This window comes from Parus major, chromosome 3 (assembly GCF_001522545.3).
Source record: "Parus major isolate Abel chromosome 3, Parus_major1.1, whole genome shotgun sequence".
Taxonomy (NCBI): domain Eukaryota; kingdom Metazoa; phylum Chordata; class Aves; order Passeriformes; family Paridae; genus Parus; species Parus major.
In genome coordinates this window covers 30852391-30873252 of record NC_031770.1, presented here as the reverse complement: position 1 = coordinate 30873252, position 20862 = coordinate 30852391, and the positions used below count along the sequence as shown (strand labels likewise).

Genomic DNA, 20862 nt, shown 5'->3' with positions numbered 1-20862 from the left:
GCTCTCGGCCCCACACTGCTGCTTCTCGCCACGGTGCCCGGGCCGGAACCCCCGCTGCCCGCAGCGGGCAGCGGGGAGGGCGAGGATGTCGGGCAGCACGGAGAGGAAGATGCAGCCCTTCACCATCAGCACCAGGCTCTCGCTGCCTAAGTGTGCCGCGGACTTCCCCGGAGACGCCTGCCCCGGCATCGCCCTCGCCTCCGCGCTGGACAGCCACCGCGGTCTCCGTCGCAGCATCAACGAGCGCATCTCCCTCTACCTGGCCCACGCCCGGGCCGGCTCCGCTGCCCCCGCGGGGCAGCCCCGCAACCCCAGCCCCGGTGAGGACGGGGCCACCGACGAGGACCGGCTGAACCGCAGCTCGCTAGCCCGTTCCATTAAGAAGATCACGCTGTCCAATTGGTACGGGGACGCTGGCACGGGAGAGGCAGGGGGACCCGGGGACCCTGCCCACGCCGGCGACGAGAGAAACCACAACAACAACAACAGCAGGACAGGGAAAGCTCAGTTCAAGGTATGCGATCCTGCTACCCTGTGCCCTGCTCTCGCCCCGTCCTTCCTGCAGTTTCCCATTCCTCGCATTCAAGGGATGGATAGGTCCTGGGGAGGCTGCGCCCATCCCTGTTGCCTTATCCCCATGCCGTCCAGGTAGCAGTCGTTGCAGGGCTCCTGGTGTAGTTGTTTTTCCTCCTATGTGCTCCCCACGCACTTCTCTGTCTCATCAGGCTGGAGGGCAGGAAGTCTGCGGGTGAGCGGAGATGAGCTCTCTCCGGGGCTGGGATGAGCCGGAAAAGCTCTGCCCCAGAGCCTGGCTATGGGGATCTCGGCTTTTGAGATGCATGTGATGATGCAGTTGAGTGCGGGAAGCTGGGAACTTACTCTCTCGTTTACCAGAGGGGAAACGGAGGCAGGGAGAAGGGAAGTGACTCATGTTGGGCCACACAGCCAGGCAAAGCTGGGACAAGGCTAGGATCAGGACCCAGGACTCTCGGCACCCTGCTCTCCAAGTCTGAGCGCTAGCAGGCGCAGATGTATGAATTCAACAGTGCCAGAGCCAGGGAGACCCCCTCTGTGGGTGGGATGGGGCGGAAGGCATCTCGGAGACGTCACAGTTTCTGGCAAGAGCAGGCAGGAACCCCTCGGGATTTAACCCTCACCTGCAACAGCTGGTTTCCCGGCAAGACAGTGCTAGGGAGAGCCGCGCAGCCCACTGCCAAAACTCTCATCTTCATTGCCAATAAAGGCCAGGCACAGCCTCCCAAGAGGTGCCGCTTCCTCCGGCACGCAAGCCTCGCTGGGCGGCCGGAGTCTGCGCAGCCCGAAGGACATCGGCATGAGGGCTCCCCTCTTTCATATAAGGTAGGGCTGGGCACGGTGGTGTGGGACTCCCGGGAGGCTGCCAGGATCGGCCCCTCCTCCCTGTCCAGCATGAGCGTGTGGAGCTGAAAGAGGTGGGCAGGCTGCAAGATGGAGCTTTGGGAGAGAAAGAGGGAGTTGAGAGGCAGGGGAAAACATGTGGGATGGCAGCTGGAGGAGAGGAGGGACACTATCTCCCATGCAGAGCACGGTAGTGCTTTCCCAAACGTGCCCCACAGTCCTGAGATTTGCCCTTCACTCCTGTCCTGTAGGAATGAGGGGCTCCTCCGGAGTGAACACAATGCTGCCTAGGAGGGTCTGGCCCTGCTCGTCTTGTTCGTGGGAAGTCACTGGTGCCTATTCTATGGGAATGCGGCAAGCATATGTGCCGTATTAATTTTGCTTTTAGAAGGGGAAAGAAGTGTTAGCAGAAGCGGCAGCTGAGGTTGCTGCACTCATTTCATGTGTGGCTTTGCTCATGTCATGAAGCCTGGGGTCCTGTTGGGGAGCATTTAGCACAGCACCTCATGGATGCTGAGGTAGGCACAGCTCGTTCTCACAGAATTCGGTTGCTGACAGTTTGTTGTTTTCCCGGATGAAGGACCCAGCTCCAGCCAGAGGGACCAAGGAGGGAGGGTAGTCCCAGTGGAGCAGCTCTGCGGGAAGGATGAAGTCATCATTGTGCTGGCAGCCCTGTTTTCCTGTGGCTGACGGATCGTGAGACAGGGACTTTAAATAAAGCTCCTGTGTCACCTGCTGGGTTGTCTCCCACGGCTGAGCTCTGGGGGCCAGCGTGAGACATTACTGCAAGAACTTTCTAGGGTCTTATGCCTCACAGGCACTTCACATTTAGCTCCCTATCATTCCCTAAATATGCATCCAAATCTCTCAGCCCCGTGGTCAGGCAAGGGGGTGCCTTCCCCTTCTGATACCATCCTAATGAGTTCTCACTGTGCCTGCTGGGCTGTGATTCAGCCTTGTACCCTGACTGTTCTTCCTGCTTGGGATTGGATGCTGTGGCATGTGGCAGTGGTCTGTTCTCTGCAGCAAAGGGCCAAGTTTTTCAGGCCCTTGGAAAGGGTTATAGAGCTGTTGGGCTGTTTGTAGGGCTCTGAGCCTTTTCGGTGGCAGCAGCTCTATGGTGGGGGCTGCCATTCATGTCAGGACTCTTCTTCAGTCCTGGACAGATGGTGGGAAGCCATGTTCTGTGCAGGGAGGGTGTTCTGATTTGCCTAGGTTTGTTTCCCTTGGACAGTGTCCTCAGTTTGGAGCAGCCCAAGCAGCAGTATACTAGCTCCGACATCTCATTTGTGGCAGTCTCAGAAGAGGGATTGTCAGGGCAGCACATATTGTCCACCACTCTGTTTCTGTTGCCCTGTGCCTGCTTGGATGGCTGTTACAGAGACAACAAGGTGGCCCCAGGAAGGAAGTGGAAAGAGGTCCCTAAATTAGCCTGTTACAGCCAACATCCCAAGAAAAGATCCATCTGTAGAGGATGAAGCTTAATGCCCTTGGGCATGATCCAAACAAACCCACGCACCTCTCCTCCTAGGGCTGTGCTGCATCGAGGATAAGGTAATGTGGAGTTCATCCTGGACGTCCACTCTGTGCCTGGCTGCAGTTCCTGGACTTCCTTCCTTCTGCCTCTCCTGCTTCCACCCTCACCCCTGTCCTTTGGAAGCTCTTTCCTGCAAGCCAGCTGCCCCCATTACTTGTCTCCCAGCTAGGCTGAGATCAGGGATCAGCAGCTGAGAGGATTCACGTTCATGATGTTGGAGTTAGTGTCATCCTGTGCCCTCATGCCTCTGCCTTACTGTCCTGGAATAGGGCAGGGGAGTCTCACTCTGAACATCCTTAGATGACCAGGGACCAGTGGTGATCACTAAATGGGTTTCTGTTCTGCTGGCTTTGGAGTCAATACAAGGAGAGAAAAGGGTGTTGGGGTTACTTGGAGCTAAAATGGAAAAGACACTGAGCAAAGCGGGCTTAGGAGTTCTTGCCACTTGCTAAACACATGGTGGGAGCTGTGGATGCTGTTCGGGAGGAGCCTGGCCTAGATACATATGGAGGAATGGGCAGGAGCACAGCCAAGCAGCGTTTGGGTACTGCCAGCAGAGCCTCTGGCTTAGGGCAGGGGGAGGTGGGTGAATGCTCCTCTGTCCCCTTGGCCTTCCAGACAGTTAAGCACTACCAGGCTGACAGCTGTGCCTTCCTGCCTCTAGGTCTTCCTCAGGAAGGATGTGGATACAGAGGACAAACAGCAGAAGCCCGGGAGTGTTCAGGCCAGTGTTCACTGCTCTCTGATGGACAGATGTTCTCCCTTCTATGCGGTATGTCCCCCTGCCCTCAACATTAAGGGGGCATGACGGGCAGCTTGGAGCTGAGCAATGCGGCTGGTAGCTGGTGGTGTGCCCAGGTGTGAAGGGAACCTTGCCTCTTTCAGTGAGTGCAGGAACAAGCTGGGCATGATGGGGCAAGGAATCAGCTCCCCAGGCAGCACCCAGAAGTTTTATTGCTTCCAAGGGAACCAGATTATGGGCTCCTCCAGCCCTGGCTGAGTCAAGTGACTGAAGGTCACAGAGTCGCAGGAGGGCCTGAGAATCTATGTTGCTAGAAACAAAACAAAACAACCCAAAAAAATAACAAAAACAAAAACAACCCCCCCAGAAAAACCAAAACCGAAACAAAATAATAAAAAAAAAACAAAACAGAGAATTTCTGTAGTTCTTGTGGTTAAGTAGAACAGGCATTGGAAAGTGAGTCCCATGCTGTCAGCAGGGCAGCACATGCCAGAGTGCTTACAGAGCCTGAAACAGTTGCCTGAGCCCCACTGCTCCACAGGCTTCAGGCTTCTCCCTGATGGGCTCGGGGGTAGCCAGGACCCCGTGGGGCAGCTCACACCCTGCCCTCTCAAGGAGGAAGGGCTGTCCTGGGCTGTCCCCAGGAGCAATTTTTCTGCCTGCTGACAGGAGGCAGCAAGCCCTGCACCTTTGGGTTCCTCCTGAAAATGCTCAGTTTTCTGTTTGCCACCAGCTAGTATGCAGTCAGATCCCCATCCCTGGGCAGAGGGGTGGGAGGTGCCTGAGTGATGGTACTGTCCCCTGGGCTGCATGCAGCAGGGCCCAGGGCTGAGTTTGGAGAAGGGCCAGCACTTTCATTGGCTGACCTTTGCTGTCACCCTTGGCAGAGCTGGAACCCTGACAGAGGGTTTTGTCAGCATCGGCTGTCCACAAGGCCAAATCCCAAGGGAGATGCTGTGTTCTCTGCCCCCTCCAACCACTCTCATCCCCCTGTGTGACACCAAACAGATGTTACAGACATGAATGCTCCTCCCAGGGATGTGCTGCCTTAGGCTGAAGAGGCAGGAAGCACTCCATCTCCAGTGTGGGTGCTGGGACCAGTCCAGGTGCTGGGTGCCATCCCAACAGCCTGGAATGACCCAGGGAGTGACTTACCTGAGGGACAGCCCAGCAACCCATTGCTGACATTGCAAAAAGTCACCAGAGTGGCCTTGGTAGAGGGAAGGTGGTACCTCAGTGCCCTGAAGGATAACCCCAAATATGTCAGTGAAGGAGTGGAATCAAGAATAAGGCATGCTGACCTACTTCATTTGGGTTTCTGAAATGCTCCTGGGAGGTGATGAGGAGAGCTTCCTGGGGCAGCACACTGACACCCTGCCTCTGCTCCCCCTAGCTGGCAGGATCCCCTGTGTCATCACCCCAGAAAGAGAGTCCTAAGGGCAAGGAGTCTGCTGCAGCACCAAGATGCAGTGGGCGAAGCAGTGTGGGAGCAGCCCCTCTCCTTGACCTGAGTCCTCTGATAGCCCACTTCAACCGGGAGATGCTGCAGGTAAGGCCAGCTGGGGCACTCACCCAAGGGGCTGCACAGGAAGCGGGATGGAGGGCCACTGGCAGCCTTACATGTGGGCTGTGGGGTGGGGTGTGCAGTAGTGAGGGCTGAACTCCTAGCCTGAGTGAAGCCATGGTTGTGGCATGAGATCATGTTTGGCTGCCTCTCTCTGGCTGTCAGCCCCAGGGAGAGGGGGTCAGCCCACACCAGGGCCCTGCTTCCTCTCCCTGTGCGCATGCTCCTCCTGTCCCCCGTTCTCCTCCTCCTCCTCCTCCCAGACCCTGTCTCTCCCCAGCAGCATGGGAACTGAGATGGTAGGAGGGCTGCATGGGTGTTTGAGCTGGAGAGCAGGGTGCAGCAAGGAGAGTGCAGGGATGTTCTGTGCAGACTGGCCTGCTTGGACAAGCCCAGCTTCTCCTGCTGGGCTGAGACAGATGCTGGAAAGAAGTGAGCCCACTTGCCACAGATGCTGTCCTTAGTGCCTGTGCTGGCCTGTTGATTCCCAGAGCAAATGGGTTGTCAACTGAAAGGGTGCACTCCAGTCTCTGTCACAGCTTCAGAAAGGTTTGGGCTTGGGTCCAAAAAACCATGTCCTTGAGGCTCTGGTGGAGGCCCCCAGCCACATGGTATGTTGCAGGCAGAGAGCTGGGTGCGAGGTAAGCTGTGGGACCTGAAGGATGGCTGTGACCTCCAGGACTGGGAGGAGGTTGCTCAGACCTTACAGCAGGACATGAAGGATTTTGAGAACACACTGATAAAGCTCAAGCAGGTGAGGCCAGGGAGGGCATGGCGTGGTTCCTGTTACCCACAGCACTGATGCTCCTGGGTTCTCTGCAGCAGAGGGTCCCCAGAAAGCCCTGATGCTGACTGGGTCCCTTGGCCCCACAGATGGGTGAGCAGCTGATGTGGAGGGCAAGCCCCAGTGCCGAGGCCGTACGGAGGCAGCTGCTGGCCCTCCAGGACCAGTGGCAGCTCCTGAAGCAGACAGCTGCCAGCCAGAGCAAAGCCCTGGGGGCCCTGCGGAGTCTGCAGGACTTCAACAGGAAAGCTGAGCGGCTGGAGGCATGGATCAAGCACAAGGTTTGGAGGATGGGAAGTATGGTTTGGGGAAGGGGACAGCCTGGCTGTCCCCCCACGTTCTCACACCCTTGCCTGGTCCAGGAGAAGACCTCTCTGGCAGCCCTCCTGCAGGAAAGCCCAGACAAGATCCAGCTCACCCGCCGCATCCTTGACTTGAAGCAGGTGAGAGGCTGCCAGGGAGCTCCCGGCCTGTCAGGGACCCCAAGTACCTTGAGGCTGGGGCTTGGCACAGGTCTCTGAGGAGGGATGCTGATGTCTTTCCTCTCTGCTTGAGCCAGGAGGAGCAGCAGTTCCAGAGTCTGCATAAGGAGCTGAACAGCCTGGCCCAGAAGCTGGAGAAACAAAGCAAAAGTGAGAGCAGAAACATCTCAGCCCGGCGCAAGCACCTCAACAAAATGTGAGTGGAGGACACACGGGCTGAGCTGGGCTGAGCCAGGCATCAGGAGCTGATTGACTGGGAAGCAGGACCCCCCAGACTTCCTGGCCTAGCTCTGTGCCTGTCTGGAAAGCTCCAGACAGAGCTGGAGAGCTCTGTGCAGCTCTCCAGACAGGCACAGACTGCCATTCACCTTTACCCTTCCACCTGCTCAGGTGGCTGCGGCTGCAGGGGACCCTGAAGGAGCACCACGAGGCTCTGCAACTGGCCTTGGAGGTGGCCTCCTTCCTCCAGCAAGCAGATATCCTGCTCGGGGCTATCCATGCAAAGGTATCTGGCACTGAAGCCAGGTTCACCCTGGTATGCAGGGCTGTTGCATGGCCTGAATGAAACAGTGGGCAGCACTTCGCTCTTGTCCCCTGTGCGGAGGCTCCTATGGTCCCAGCACTCTCAGCCTGGGGTTTGGGGAGAGAACCAGGGGATGGAGAAAGAGAGCCAGGTTGGCAAGTGCAGCTTTGCACTGTTTCTTTCTGCTGGAGCTGGGAGCAGAAAGTCCTGTCCTCCTCCCACTGCTGACTGTGGCCTCTTCTTACAGCAGAGCAGCATCTGCAGTACAGGGAAGCCAGGGGAGGGCGAGCCATGTCAGGATCGGGATGTCAGGGACATAGCCAGCCAGGTGATGGTGAGTGCAAGACTGCCTCGTCCTCTGAGCCCTGGGGAGCATCCTGACAGAGGGGGTTCGTGAGCCTTCCCAGGTCAGCTCTGCCACGAGCAGTGCTGTGGGCTCTGTGGGCACCCCACAGGTGTGTGGGTGGCTGAACCTGTGTGATGGATGGGGGAATTTCCCTGAGGGCAGCCAAGGATTTGATAGGCACTCAATGCCTCTTCTGCCCCTAGATGGCTGCTTATCATCACACACCCTCCTCATGGCCATGGTGGTTCATCCCTCATGAACCCTGTCTCCATCACTTCTCAGCTGCTCTCTCTTCTCCAGATGCTGGATGTGACAGTGTCCCAGCTCCTAAACTTGCAGCCCAGCCTGGCAGCCCAAGTCACCTCAAAGCACCGAGATGTAAAGGAGAGCTGGGTACAGCTCCAGCAAGCACTAAGGTAGAGCATAGCTGGGCAGGAGTACCAGGGTCCCAACCCTGACCTCCCAACACTGGAGCCAGAGGCTTGGGAAAGACCTGGGTTAGCCCCTAGCAGGCTGTCTCTAGGGCACCAACTCCACTCAAGGTTTCTCTTCACCCTCTGCTCCCCTGGGCTTTCCTTGCCTTCCTTTCCCAGGACAGGGAAGGTTCCAGCACAGGCAAGCAGTTCCCCAGGGGGCAAAGCTGCAGCTCCAAATGTTGAGCCTCGAGGAGATGATGTCAATCGTGGGGCTGTGGGTAAGGAAGCAGCAGCCAAATGGACAAGAGGACTCAGTAGCACGGTAAGCACTGTCTTCCTCCAGGTGTCTTCAGCTTCTCTGCTTCAAGAAGACAAGGGAACCTATGGGAAAAGGGTTCAGGTGTTGAGCAGAATCCAAGATGAACACTTCTGGATTTGGTCCCACCAGTTAGGGGAGGTGATAAGTGCCAGGCCCTGGGCAAAGCAGGTGTATGCTTTGTGCTGGCCAAGGAGGAATGGGAACCTTTGTGCCACAGGTACCAAAAGATGTGCTGGAGAAGATAGCAGAGTACAAGAAAGGAGAGGAGAGCAACCCTGGCTCCCCAGCAGTGGGACAGCCCCCTCACGGAGGGGACAACAATAGGTACCAGCTTTGGGGAGGTGGCTGTGGCAGCAGGACAGAGTCAGAGGGGACAGGGATGGGGTTCCCCTGTGCAAGGGGGAACCTTGTAGTCCTGACTGTCCCTCTCTTCTCTCTGCTGGAGGAGGAGAGAGGCAGAGGCTGATTGGGGCATGTGGCAGCTGGAAACCCAAGTGCAGGATGTCTGCCAGGTGGTGAATGTGGTAATGTCTCCCCAAGAGTCCCCTTTTCTCCTTGCCCATCCAAGAGGAGTGGTTGTTGGGGAAAGACTCACTTCCCTGATCCCCTCCTGCTGCTTTGTGGGCTTGCATGTTTGTGCACACACATCTGCTCTGGTGTGTGTCTAACTCAGCATGTCTCCTGCTCCTCAGCAGACTCTGTCCCCATACAAGGAGAGTGTATGTGTGGGAGTGCCCCCATGTCCAGTGGTGAGCCTGGAGGCAGCACGGATGCAGCAGGAGCCCCTGGCCCCCAGCTCCAGTGCCAGGGCTATGCTCATGGTGAGCCTGCTTGGATGTGAGGTGGCAGGAGGACACCAGGTGGAGCCCATCCTAACTGCCCTCTCTGCCTCCCAGGAGGGGCCAGCAGGAGGGAGGCCTCCCAGGAGCCCTCAGGTGGAGGCCATGCTGCAGGAGCTGGGGGAATTGTGGGAGGACCTGCAGAAGAAGCACCAGGAGAATGGTGTAGTGCTGCAAGAAATCGATAAGGCACGTGGAGTCAGGGCTAGGGTGGGCACAGGGTGTACTCCAATTGTAGCAGCTTTCTGGGGATCACCAAGTGAGGCTGGCACCTGTGGGGCCTGGAGCTGCAACACTGGCACCCATATCTCTGGTTGGCTTTGCAGATGGCACACTTCTCTCACCGTGCTGTCTCCGCCCCACATACCCCTAGTGGGATGCCAGCATGGCTCCTGCCTCCTCTGAGTGGCTCAGAGCCAGGCTGATAGTTTCCCTGCTCTCCTTGAAGGCACTGAGGCTGGTGGGGGAGCTGGACCAGGCTGAGCAGTGGCTGCAAGCCATGGCTGGGTCACTCGTGGAACCAGCCACCATGAGAAGCCCAGCGGAGCTGCGCCAGGAGCTGGAAGAAATGAGCCAGCTGGAGAAGCAGCTCCTGCTGTGTGGCCTCAAACTGCAGGCACTGCGGGAAGAAGCAGCAGGCGAGTCACCCTCTGAGCATGAGGGAGCAAGGAAGATGCAGAGGAAAGTGAAGATGGTGGAGGAGAAGTGAGTCCTGGAGGAAGGTGCCTCTTCTCTTGTCCCCAGGTTGCGTGGGGAGGAGGATGCTGTCCCTGAGGAGGTGCAGAAGCTGCCAACACCTCTGATGAGCACCTCTCCCCACAGATTGGCACAGGTGCAGGCAACCCTGCGGCACCGGGCAGCAGATCTGCAGGACTCCCTTGTGCTGTCTGAGTTCCTGCAGGACCTGCAAGAGGAGGAGGCACAGAGCCAGCAGGGATCTGCAGTGGTAAGCAGTGTGACCAGGCATCCCCTGGGATCATACAGCACCTGGGACTAGACCAAGGGCTGATCTGTGGTTGGAAAGGGGACCCTATGGGGTGCTCCCTTCCAGCCCAGCTGCCTGAGGTGTCACTCCCCATCTCTCATGTCTGGTGTTTCTGCTGGCTTCAGCCAGGAAGTGGGCACTGCAGTTCGAAGGGGTGTTTTCCCCTGCTCTCAGCCCAGGCTGAGACATCTCCAAACAGCGAAGACATGAGTCGCCCCTTGGGAGAGCTGCAGGAGGCAGTGGAGATGCTGAATAACGTGGCAAAAGAGCGGGAGCGGGTCATGGAGGTGGCAGCGGAGACAGAGAACCTGGAGCGTCTGGTAGGGAATGGAGGCAGGGGGCCTGAGGATGCAACTGAGTGGCTCATCTGCAGCTGGATATGCTAGCTAATTGGGACAGGGCATGCACTTCAGCTGTCCTCAGTGGGACACGAGGGCATTTGGATTCATGGGCACCACTCTGTGCGAGGCTGATATCCTTGTCTCTCCCATGGCTGGCACCTGCCCTTTTGCAGCTGCATGGCTGGGGTGGGCTGAGGCTGTGTGGCAGGTGGTAGCACAGGAGCCTCCACCCCAGGGTTAATCTTCCTCTGTGTCCCCTCCTGTCCATCCAGGTGGCAAAGGTATCCCCACAGCTGAAGGCACTTCAGTGCAGAGCCGAGGCACTATCTCAAGACATTGCCCTAGCAGAGAATGGCTTCACCACAGTGAAGAGTGAGAAGGACCTGCAAGAGCTGCAGGGCTTGCTAAGCTGCCAGCAGGAGATGGAGGTGAGTCAGAGGAGCACTGCCAGGGAGGTGATCTGGCTGGCTGGGGCTGTCCCAGTGAGGCACTGCCCCCCCTCCAGGGGCCCAGGTGTTGTTAGCCTTGGCACACTGTGGCAGGGCAGGCTGGAATTTTCCAGTGGAGCTGAGACCTGCCTGCTCTGCTCCCCTCTGATAGCATGGGCCAGGCAAGGGGACAGAGCCTGCGTCAGCTCCCTTGTGCCAGCACCCACCTGCCAGCACCTCACTCATCTTCCCACTGGCAGGGAAGCAACTCATGCACACAGGGCAGGGAGGCCAGGCAGTTCTGTGCTCTTCCTGTCGTCCCCACAGAGGTTATCTCTGCCCACTCTTTGCAGCCCATGTACCAGCATCCTCTCCTCTGCTTCTGCATCCCAGAATATAGGGGAGTCCAGTCTGGGTTCAGAGGGGTTGGATGCATCTTGAACATTTCCTGCCTTGTGATCTTTAGCATGCAGTGTCACAGACCCTGCAAGGGCACCTGGAGGAGCTGGAGAGGGCAGCTGCCCACTTGCAAGAGCTGAGCCCTGCTCAGCAGTGCCCCATCAGCCAGGAGCTGCAGGAGACTCTGTGGGCCTGGGCAGGGCTGCAAGAGCTGCTGCAGGAGACTCGGCTCCGCGTGCAGCAGGCCAGCCAGCTCCGGCACTTCTTCAAGGATTATCTAGCCATGATGTAAGTGGTAGTGAGCTTATGGGGTTGCTTCTGTGGTGGTTGAGGGGGAACTGGTGAGAACATGGCATTGGCAGGTATGTGGGCAGTGCTGAAGCTGCAGCTAGGCATGACCATGGTGAGCCTGGAATGCAGGGTTGCACCACAGCTGTCTGCTGTGAGGCAGCCCTGCAACATCTTGTCCTGCCACAACAGCCTTGCCACAACCCCACTGAGGTGCTTCCAGCTATCCCTGAGCATGGGAATGACTTCCCTGGGGCCTGCAGGGCTGAAGAAAGGGTTGGGTCGTTCCTCAGCCTGTCTTTCACATGCTCACAGCTCCTGGACAGAGGACACACGGGCTCAGATCTTCTCTGAAAGCCCAAGCAGCGCCAGTCTCCCAGAGACTCCATGTGAGGAACTGGAGAGGAGAATTGAAGAGAAACTCAAGGAGTTTGAGGCACTAGCAGCAGCAGGGCAGCAGCTGGTGTCTGAGGAGCACTACCTGAGTGCAACAGTAAGGACAGGGGAAACAGGGTTGGGGGGAAATTCTCAGCACTCCCTGAAGTCCTCTGGGGACAGACCATGAAAGAAAGAGCAAGGTGCGGGTGCAGAGCCCCAGTAAGTGGGATGGGGACAGATACACAACCCTGGGACTGCTCAGGGCAGGAGGAAGTTTAATCCACTGGATCCTAAGATCTGAGCTGATGTGACTGTCACTGTATCTCACTCCCAAAAACCTCCCAACTGCTCTGTTGTGAGATATCCTAGGCCCAGTGTCCCTGGGCCAGGAGTCCTTACAAGATGCCCAGCATCTCTCCTCCTCTCAGATAAAGGAGCGCTTGGAAGAGCTGCAGAGCATGCTGGGCTGGGTGCTGGTGCGCTGGCGAGCACAGAGGCATCAGCAGGATCTGGGGAGCAGACAGGAGGACAGGAGGGACCTGGAGAGCCTCTCAAGCACATCCCCCACTGGTCAAGTGAGTACTCAGCCATGCTGAGATGGTCAGGGAGTGTGATCAGCCTTAAGGCTGAGGGTAGCAGAGGCGCTGGATGGAATGGGTGGTGCAGAAGTAGGGGAGGGATGTGTGCCCATACCTCTGGGAGTCTCTCTGGGGTTCAAGCAGGGCAAAGGGAAGGCTGTCCCAAGAAAATGCCTGGCTCCAGCAGCCCTTCCTTCATGTTCCCTCTCTTGCCTTGCTCCCCAGGAGCAGCATGCCTCACATGCTTCACCCCACCTGGAAAGCATCCACAGCCCAGGGAAGTTCATGCTCTGCTCCCTCCTCAAGCCTGTGCAAAGATTAGAGCCAAAGTTTCCAGAGAAAACAGCCATCTCCCCACCCTCATCACTCCTCTCAGATGCCCCATCAGGAGTGGAGCAGAGCCCTGGGGAGTCCAGCAGTGAAACACCCCATGATGTGGAACCCCCCAAGGAGGCTGCCACCTGGGATCCTGCTGAGACCTCCATGCTGCTGCTGCCACCACGGGTCCCCTGTGGTCTCGGGGGGACAGTCAACCTCATCCTCAGCATTGGCAAGAAGGGCGAGAAGAAGGCACAGCCGCTGGCTAGCTGTGAGCGGCCAGGGGAGGAGGCACTGCCAACGGTATGGGGCGGATTGTGGGCGGCTTTGGCAGAACCATGGGTGAGCAGCCACACAGCCAGGGCATCTCTCTGGAGCTGTGCCCCATGCAGACTGGGAGGCTGCAAGGGCTGCAGGGTAACCCCTGAGCTGAGACCCCTCTAGGCCGTTTCTAAGTGGGCCGCTGGGACTGTGTCAATCTCAGGAGAGGGGCCTTTGGCCATGCTGATGCCATGTGATGCCTTAGGACTAAGGCTGGCTTGCGCCGCCCACTTTGCCTGTGCTCTCCTGCTGCAGCTCCTTGCCCACTCTGTCCTCTCTGTGTGTCTCTTTCTCTCCCCTTGCTCAGCTCCTCACCACTAAACACTCAGGCTGTAAAACCTTTTGGAAGCGTTGCCAGGGGCTTTTAGGAAACACTTGGGGTAGCTTAAAGCGAAAAAGAAAGCCACCTCGCCAGCTGGTGGAAGAGGTAATGTCCTGGGGAAGGCTGCATGCTGGGCATAGTGGCTGCATGGCATGAACCTGCCTGCCACCAACCATCCTTGCCATGCCATTGTGCCCTCTTGGCAGTGGCCCATTGAGAGAGGAAAAACCCTTCTGGTGCTGTGGGGTCCAGAGTGTGGGTTCTGGGATATGTGAGGAGGGGGCTCAGACAGGGCTTGCTGCAGTTTGGCTCCCCATTCAAGTAGTTTCAGTGACCATGAGAGGAGGTATGGTTAGCGAAGAGTCTATTGCTGGGGGGCAGCAGCAGTTACTTGTGTAGCCAGCTGAAGGGGGACAAGGGTGGTTGGGGCTGTTTGAGGTGCACATTTTGCAGGGATGGGGGTCTCACTGCAGACTGCTTGGCTTGTAACCCTGGGGTTGGGAGTCTGGGAATTTGTTGGGGCTCAGATCTGTTCATTGCTCCAAAGCCTGTGCAAAAAGGTCTGTGTGTGAGGAGCCCCAAGGACAGCCAGACTCAGTAGCCCAAGGGAGAGTGCAGGAGGGCAGTGAGGCAGGGTGAGGGGCTGCTGGGCTGCCAAGAGGGTTTTGGTCATGGGCACCATCCAGCCTAATGGATACAGGGGGACACTGCTCCAGCTCCTGCAGACTCTTGCAGCTGTGGAAACCCGGGAGAGGGTCTGCAAGGAACAGGAGGGGAAGGGTCTGCACTCAGTCCCTACCCTTGCATTCATTGCTTTACGGCCTGGAGCATACAGGGCTGGCAGGCAGGGACAACAGTGACTCAGTAGCCACCCAAAAGTGATGGCTTGGAGGTCAGCAATGCCAGGGAAAAGCTGTATGGCAGAGTCAGCCCCAGCTGTACCACACCTGGGAGACTCCATCATGGGCAGATTCCCTTGTCTGTCTCTACCCTGCCTGCACCAGTGTGGGAGCAGCCCTCAGGGGACTGAGGTGAAGCTCTGTCACTCCCAGCACTGCATGTGCTGCTGGCAAGCATTTTTGTCTGCCAGCCCTTGCAGCTCCCTGCTTTCCCAGATGCAGCATGGAAAGGGGGTAGTTGTCACAGGATGATGGAAGCTCCAGCGATGGGGATGACACCTCTCTCCTTCTCTGTTTCCTCAGGTGCAGGTGGAGGCCAGGAAAACCTGTGCCACAAAGTGGACACCTGTTGTTGTCCGCCGCCCTCCAGCATCCAGCAGTGGGATGCCGGTTGTGTCCCACACCCTGCCTAAGGCCGGGGCTGGCTGTCTCTTCAACAGCTTGCAGCGGCGGGAGCAGGCCAGAGTAGAGCAGGCCCGGCTGCTGACTCTCCAGGGCATCATGGGCGACAGCTCCCTGCAGCCCACACCTGAGGAATGCCATGGCCCCAACAACACGTGGCCTCAGAAGTGTGGTTGGAGAAAGGGGAGGCCAGGGACAGCTGCTGCTGGACCTCAGCTTGGGGAGCTGCTCCTCTACGTCAGGAACCCACTGGTGCAGGACATTGATGCTGAGTGTGAGGCAGCCCCTCAGAACCCTTGCCTCCCTAACCCAAAAATCACATGCCCTCGTGTTTCCCTGGGCTCCGTGCTCAGCCTGGAGCTGCCACGGGATGCAGTGGTCCTGGGGTGCCACCAAGGGGCTGCAGCACAGCAGCAGGAGGCAGAGAGGCAGGAGCAGAGGCAGGATCAAGGGGTGAGGCCTTGGAAACCCATAGGCACATACGGAGTTGGATGGCAGGAAGATGGGCACAGTCCCCAGGGGCCCAGCAAGAGGCTGGGGATGTCCCCCAAGCGTGAGGGAGGAACGTTGTTCGAGGAGGTGAGCTTCAACCCCAGCTACAGCCAGCAAAGGGCACACTGTGCTGAGAAGGAGCACGGGAACCTGCAGCACCCCAGCAGCACCAGTAAAGACCTTCTGGACTTGGGGCCGAGCCAGCCATCCTTTGTCAGTATGGGGGATGAGCTGACCACCCACTTTGGCCAGGACAACAGCCCCACTGCCACTGGCAGGGCCAGGCTTCACAGAGCCACTTGGCTAGAGCTTGGATCATCTCCTGCCAGCATCCCAGGCAGGACTGGAGCCATCCCCAGCCCTGCCTGCAAACACCAGCCAGCCAGCAACAGCCAGCCCAGAAGGTCCCCAGCTTCCCCTGCTGCCCCCACCCAGCTCTCTATCTTTGAGTGGGCACTGGGGTCTCCACAGCCCCAGAGCCCTGCACTGGGCACTAAGGAAGTTTGCCACCCTGCCCACAGGCAGTTTGAGGAAGAGGAGGAGGAGCTGCAGGCCATCTGGGATGGTGCACATGAGCGACGGGCACAGAGCCCACCTAGAGGCAGCTGTGCCAGCCATCGGACAGGCAGCAGGGAAGGCAGTTTGCCCAGCCCGAGCACTACTGCTGGCGGGCCCTTTATCCTCTCATCAGCCAACAATGTGCTAGTGGCCAGATTCACCCTCCCCACCGTTGCCCAGCTGCTCCACAGCCCATCAGGAGAGAAGAGCCCCGGGGTGGTGCACAGTGGCAGTGGCAGTCCCAACAGGGATTCCCCCCACGTGGAGGAACTGGTGTCTGCAGCCCATTTGGATAACTTCAGCACCTGGGGTCAGCGGCGGCACGGGCAAGAGGAGAGAGAGAGCAGCAAGGTGAGATCCACAGGCCAGGGCCTCTCCCTCAGGGTCAGATAAGGGGCTAGGGAACACCCAAGGCAGCAGCTGGGTTACCCACTCTAGCAAATATTTGGGGACTTCCTGAATCCAGTGGCCCCTTCAGCTGGTGGAGAAGGGCCAGGTGTGGTATTTGGGGTCCTTGCAGCAGACACCCCCCCACCAATCCATAGCCTCAGCAAGGTGGCACTTCACCCCTAAAGTTGACACACAGCCCCAGCCCCTGCCCAGGTGAGAAAGTTGTTCCTCATCATCATCCCACTCCCACTTTGGCATTGCTCACCAGGGACAGGTCATATAGACCTCATGTGCATGGATGCTAAGCTGGCACCACCAGCCCCAGAGAAGTTTTTGCTCACCCTCCGTGCCTTTGCAGGTCCTTCCTGGTAAAATGGAGTTTCAGATGATGGAGGGGACGCTGGAAAGGAAGCACATATTGCAAACAGGAGGGAGAAAGGTACAGACATGGCTGTGGGGCTCCTTTGGGACAGGGGTGCTGGGACACAGCAGGGGATGGAGGGAAGCCAGGGATGTTCCTGGAACCACCATGGCAGTGCTGCTGGCCATTCTGGAAGAGCCTCAGAGGGGCTGGGCTTCATTTTGAGTGGCATGAGACCATCTGTTTTCTTCCAAAGCTGTTGGTATCACAGCTGTCCCCTGCTTGTGTCCCACAGGCCAGCTGCCGGGCCTGGGGCCTCTTCCATGCCATGTTGATGAGGCAGACACTGTGTTTCTATGAGGACCGCAGAGACAGCCTCAAGGTGCGGTGAGGGAGATTGGGGTGACATGGGAGAGGGCTGGCAGAAGGGTGATGGCTCTGGCCCCACAGCCAGGGAAGACAGAGCCATCCAACCCCACTGTTGCTCTTGCTTTCCTTTGTGCTGCAGAGCTCTGTGGTGGCCCTTCCCTTGAACCTGACTGGGGCAGTCTGCACTCCAGATGCTGAGTACACCAAGAAGACCAACTGCTTCAGACTTCAGTGAGTCCCCAGTCCAGGGCAGTAACCACAGCCCTCCCCAGTGTGTGCCTGCTGGGGCAGACACATACCAACACCACCAGGCAGGACCACCTCAATGCTTAGATGAGGATTTCCTTTCTTTCTTACCTGCTTCTCTTCTTTTCTGGTCTGGTGGGGGTTGTCATATCTGCACCCTACATCACTGTTCTCCCCCTCTCCCTTCAGGCTGCAGGATGGCTCTGAATACCTCCTGAGGGCCCCCACCCAGCCCCTCATGAATGAATGGGTCTCAAAGCTGCAGCAAAACTCAGGTGAGCAGTCCTTGCAGGCAGAGCAGGGCCCCAGCTCTATGTAGTTACCATATTTGCTCAGCCTCTGCTGAGCCCTTTGATACATGGGGGGTCAGAAGAGAAGCAGCACAACATTTTACTCTGATTTATGCATCCTCCTAGCCTGCCTTGGGAACAACAGTTCTCTGCCAGGCAGGATTTGGAGGCTTTGTTTTCACACCACATACACAGCTATAAATCAGGAATAGCACAACTGACGTCAGAGGTGCCTCGGCAGCAAAAAGCCTGTGTCAGGAAAATTATAATTGTGCCTTGGTATTCCTCCATATCCTCTGGGCCTGGAAATAACTTGCTTGCCCTTGAGGCAAGGAGACCTGTAATACTGAGGTTTTCCTGTTGCTGTACCCATACCTGAGGGGTTCAAGCCCTGCTATGAAATCTTAGGCTGGTTGTCAGGACCAAGAGCAGGCACTAGAGGTTAGAGGAGCCAGCCATACAGCATGGGCACTTGGAACAGGGATAAGTCCTGTGTAGTCATGTCACAGTCCTGTGCTCTGCCAGCATCCAGCATCCAGCAGGATGTTTGCTGTGCCCCCAGGTTTCCCCAAAGTGGATTACTTCCAGGCAGCAGCACAGCGTGTCGAGGGCATCGGTGGTACTGGCAGGTAAGTAGCCAGGAGCGGGCCAGCTGAACCCTGTTATGTCTCTCTCCCACATTTGCCAGTGAGTCCTGCTCCAGCAGGACATTGGTGGGCCAGTTTGGTTTGCTAAATCTCTGCTATTTTCAGTTTCAGCAAGGTCTCCAGCCCTGGGATCTCCCACCTCCAGGGACATCATCAGGTCATGACCACCAAGAGCCAGGAGACTGTGGTATTACCCTGTGCAAGCACAGTACTGCAGCGGCCTCTGGGCAGCCAGGATGGCCCAGTTGATGGGACTGTGGCAGCAGCAGGTGACTTTCCTGTCTGGCTGGGTTGCCACTGTCCCCCAGCTTCTCTCCCCAGCCCAGAGAGAGGTACATGTGAGACAGCTGTGGGAGACTGATGGCTCTCTGTCAGCCTTGAACTTTGTGGTATCCAGGCTAGGAGTCCCAGGTGTTGGGACTTGGGGAAAAGACCATTTACTTCACTTCCTAGGATACTGAGATAGTCATATATTTCCCTCTTCTCTTTGGGGCTGACACAGGGGTGTCCTGTGACAGTCTTGTCTTGTGACATGTCTCCATTTTGCTTCAGAGAATGCTCAGGGGATTGGGCACAAGGAGCAGCAGTGGTCATCCAGGGTGTCCCCCGGGCTGTGGGACAACATCCGCCCAGAAGACAACTGTGGGCTGGTGGCCAGCAAGAGGAGGTCCTACTCCTTCACCTCAGGTATAGTCCTGATTTTGCTGTCACCGCCAGGAGGTGGCACCACTGCCTCTGTTCCCACACACAGCTGAGGACAGATGGGATGCTGCTTTAGCATGCACCTGGTCCTACATACCTTTGCCCTTGGCTGCAGCCCCCATTTGGGGAGGGTTCTAGAGGGCTGCCAGGACCTGCTGGCACCCATCCCCTTGCACTGACTGCTCCTTCTTGCAGCCACCTACCAGAAGATCACCCCACTGACGGTGCACAAGGAGCCAGCAGAGGCCGGGAGCAGTTATTCTGTCACACTGTACATAGGGGAGCAGGTGTCAGCTGTGCCCCGAGCACGCTGTCACTCCTTTGTGGCCCAAACAGGGAGCCTTTGGGACACACGAAGGGAGAAGACCACCAGCCCCCCTCGCACCAGGAACAAATCTGTCTTCAAGAAGTTCTTTGGGAAGAAAGAGTGAACCCCAGCCAAAGGGATAAAATGCCCTAACCAGCCTCTTATCCTCCTCTTTGGCCATTCTGGCATGGTCTCTACTCACAGCACCAGTTCATGGCTCACTGCCTCCCCAGGGGCAAGAGGATGTGCCTGGCTCTGCTTCAGCCAGCCCCGGGGCTGCCCTGTGCTCCAGCCACTGCAGTCCCCAGCCTCAGCCTGGTGCTGAGCATATCCCCCCTGCCCAGTGCTATCCCTGGGTGCTGCTGGCTCCCCAGGCATCCTAATGACACACAGCACAAACAGAGCGTGGTGGATGATGGTTTTTATTAAAACATGAATAGACACTTAGTGTGGGAGCTTTTTTATCCTGCAGCACCTGTTGGCACAGGCGGAAAGGAGCTCTTTGCTAGGTGGTCCTGGCTGAGGAGTAAGGGGAGCTTCAGATGAGGAGGGCCCTGCAGTGAGGTTCAGTCCTGCTTGGGGGGAAGCCTGAGCCATTTGGTGCCTTTTCAAGGATGCTTTGTCCTGCGCTTCCTCTCTGCCTGCACTCAGCCTGCCTAATCCCACAGGCTATCCTGGGCCCCTTTTCCCTGCCCTGGGAGCTTAGCAGGGAAGTCACTACCTACAGAGTGAATAGTCCTGCATGCATAGCTCTGCCCAGCCTTGCTCTTTCACATGGTTGCTGCCAGCCTAGGTCACAGCAGGTGAGTGCTGCATGACACAGATGGGGGCGGGGGTGTATGGCAAGACCCCCATTCCTGCAGCCCAGATATTTTTGCAGTAACTTCACCAGACCATGCCAGTTTCAACTGCCCCAATTGCTGCCTGTACTGGCAAGGGGAAAAGGCAGCTGGACCACCTTGTCCTGAGCCTGTACCAGTAGCAGAGGGAGAAGGGGAAGGGGTAGAAGGGCCTCTCCTTGTCGGGCTGTGAGGCTCAGCTGTGCACACCACTCGCCTCCTCAAACACATTGTGAGGCTTAAAATAGAAGTGCTGGCTGCAGCCCAGCTCTGTAGTAAGGGCTGGGAGAGCAGAAATGCTCCCACCACCCCATCTCCCTCCTGCAGTGTTCTGGGGCTGGAGACAACCAGGGAGGTGGAGGTGGGCACATGAGGGTCACCAGCAGAGGGACTTTCTCCACATTCCCAGCAAGGGGTGGAGGGAATGCCAGTGCAAGGTGCTGCTGTGTGGGTGGGGTGTGCTTTCTGAGCTTTCCCTGTGTCTTACCACCCTCCACTTGGCTTCATCACTCTTGGCTGTCACCTGTTTTCCTCCAGCACCAAAGCTCAGCTGCCTGCACTTCCTTAATGGGAAAAGACGAGCAGGATGGTAGGACTGGGAGGGGAGATGCCCTGGGCAGCGGCCAGGCCTGTCCAGGCCAGTGAAGAGGCCAAGGCGCAGCATTCCAGCTCTGGCTGCACATACCAGGAGAGCAGCTGGTGAGCTGGTGCCAGTTCATTCCTGAGCAGCTGTGGGGCCCGGCAGAGGGACAGTAGGGGCAGGGTGCTTTACTAAGGTCCTCGCTGCTGGCCCTAGGGCTCAATGCTGACCCATGGTAGGGTGGGAGCTCAACAAGAGTCCCACCATGGCCCAAGTCCAGCACAGGAGCACAGGGTGACATGTGCCACTAGAGAGATAACACCATCCCAGGGATGATGCTGGCACCTGCTTTCAGTATCCCCCTTGTATAGGCTTCACTGTCCCCTCGAGGCAGCTGCCTACCCACAGCCTCCCCTCTCTCCTCCCCTGTACTGGCACTTGGCCCCGCTGCAACATCCCGCCTGTAGCTCCTATGGCAGAAGCCAATTCCTTC

At 57.7% G+C, this 20862-nt stretch overlaps 1 protein-coding gene across 17 annotated transcripts; it reads left to right on the top strand.

Annotated features, from left to right (window-relative positions):
* Window positions 1-12: 12 nt before the first annotated feature.
* Window positions 13-19397, top strand: LOC107202037 (spectrin beta chain, non-erythrocytic 2-like). 17 transcript variants are annotated; one of them, XM_015622257.1, is made up of 33 exons: window positions 13-514; window positions 3579-3686; window positions 5050-5205; window positions 5843-5974; window positions 6094-6285; window positions 6367-6447; window positions 6564-6682; window positions 6877-6991; window positions 7260-7343; window positions 7656-7771; window positions 7949-8093; window positions 8308-8414; window positions 8533-8614; window positions 8783-8911; window positions 8987-9118; window positions 9378-9634; window positions 9752-9875; window positions 10040-10234; window positions 10528-10683; window positions 11150-11370; window positions 11686-11863; window positions 12177-12323; window positions 12552-12947; window positions 13273-13392; window positions 14490-15989; window positions 16387-16467; window positions 16685-16771; window positions 16898-16989; window positions 17194-17279; window positions 17857-17923; window positions 18047-18210; window positions 18494-18628; window positions 18839-19397. In XM_015622257.1, exons 1-33 carry the CDS (start codon window positions 86-88, stop codon window positions 19072-19074), a joined length of 6369 nt encoding a protein of 2122 aa, XP_015477743.1. In that variant the 5' UTR covers window positions 13-85; the 3' UTR covers window positions 19075-19397. The 17 variants fall into 17 exon arrangements, with proteins under 17 accessions (XP_015477743.1, XP_015477746.1, XP_015477745.1 ...); XM_015622260.1 differs by having other exon boundaries at window positions 7257-7343; window positions 8539-8614; window positions 8786-8911; XM_015622259.1 differs by having other exon boundaries at window positions 7257-7343; window positions 8539-8614.
* The last annotated feature ends 1465 nt before the right edge of the window (window positions 19398-20862 follow it).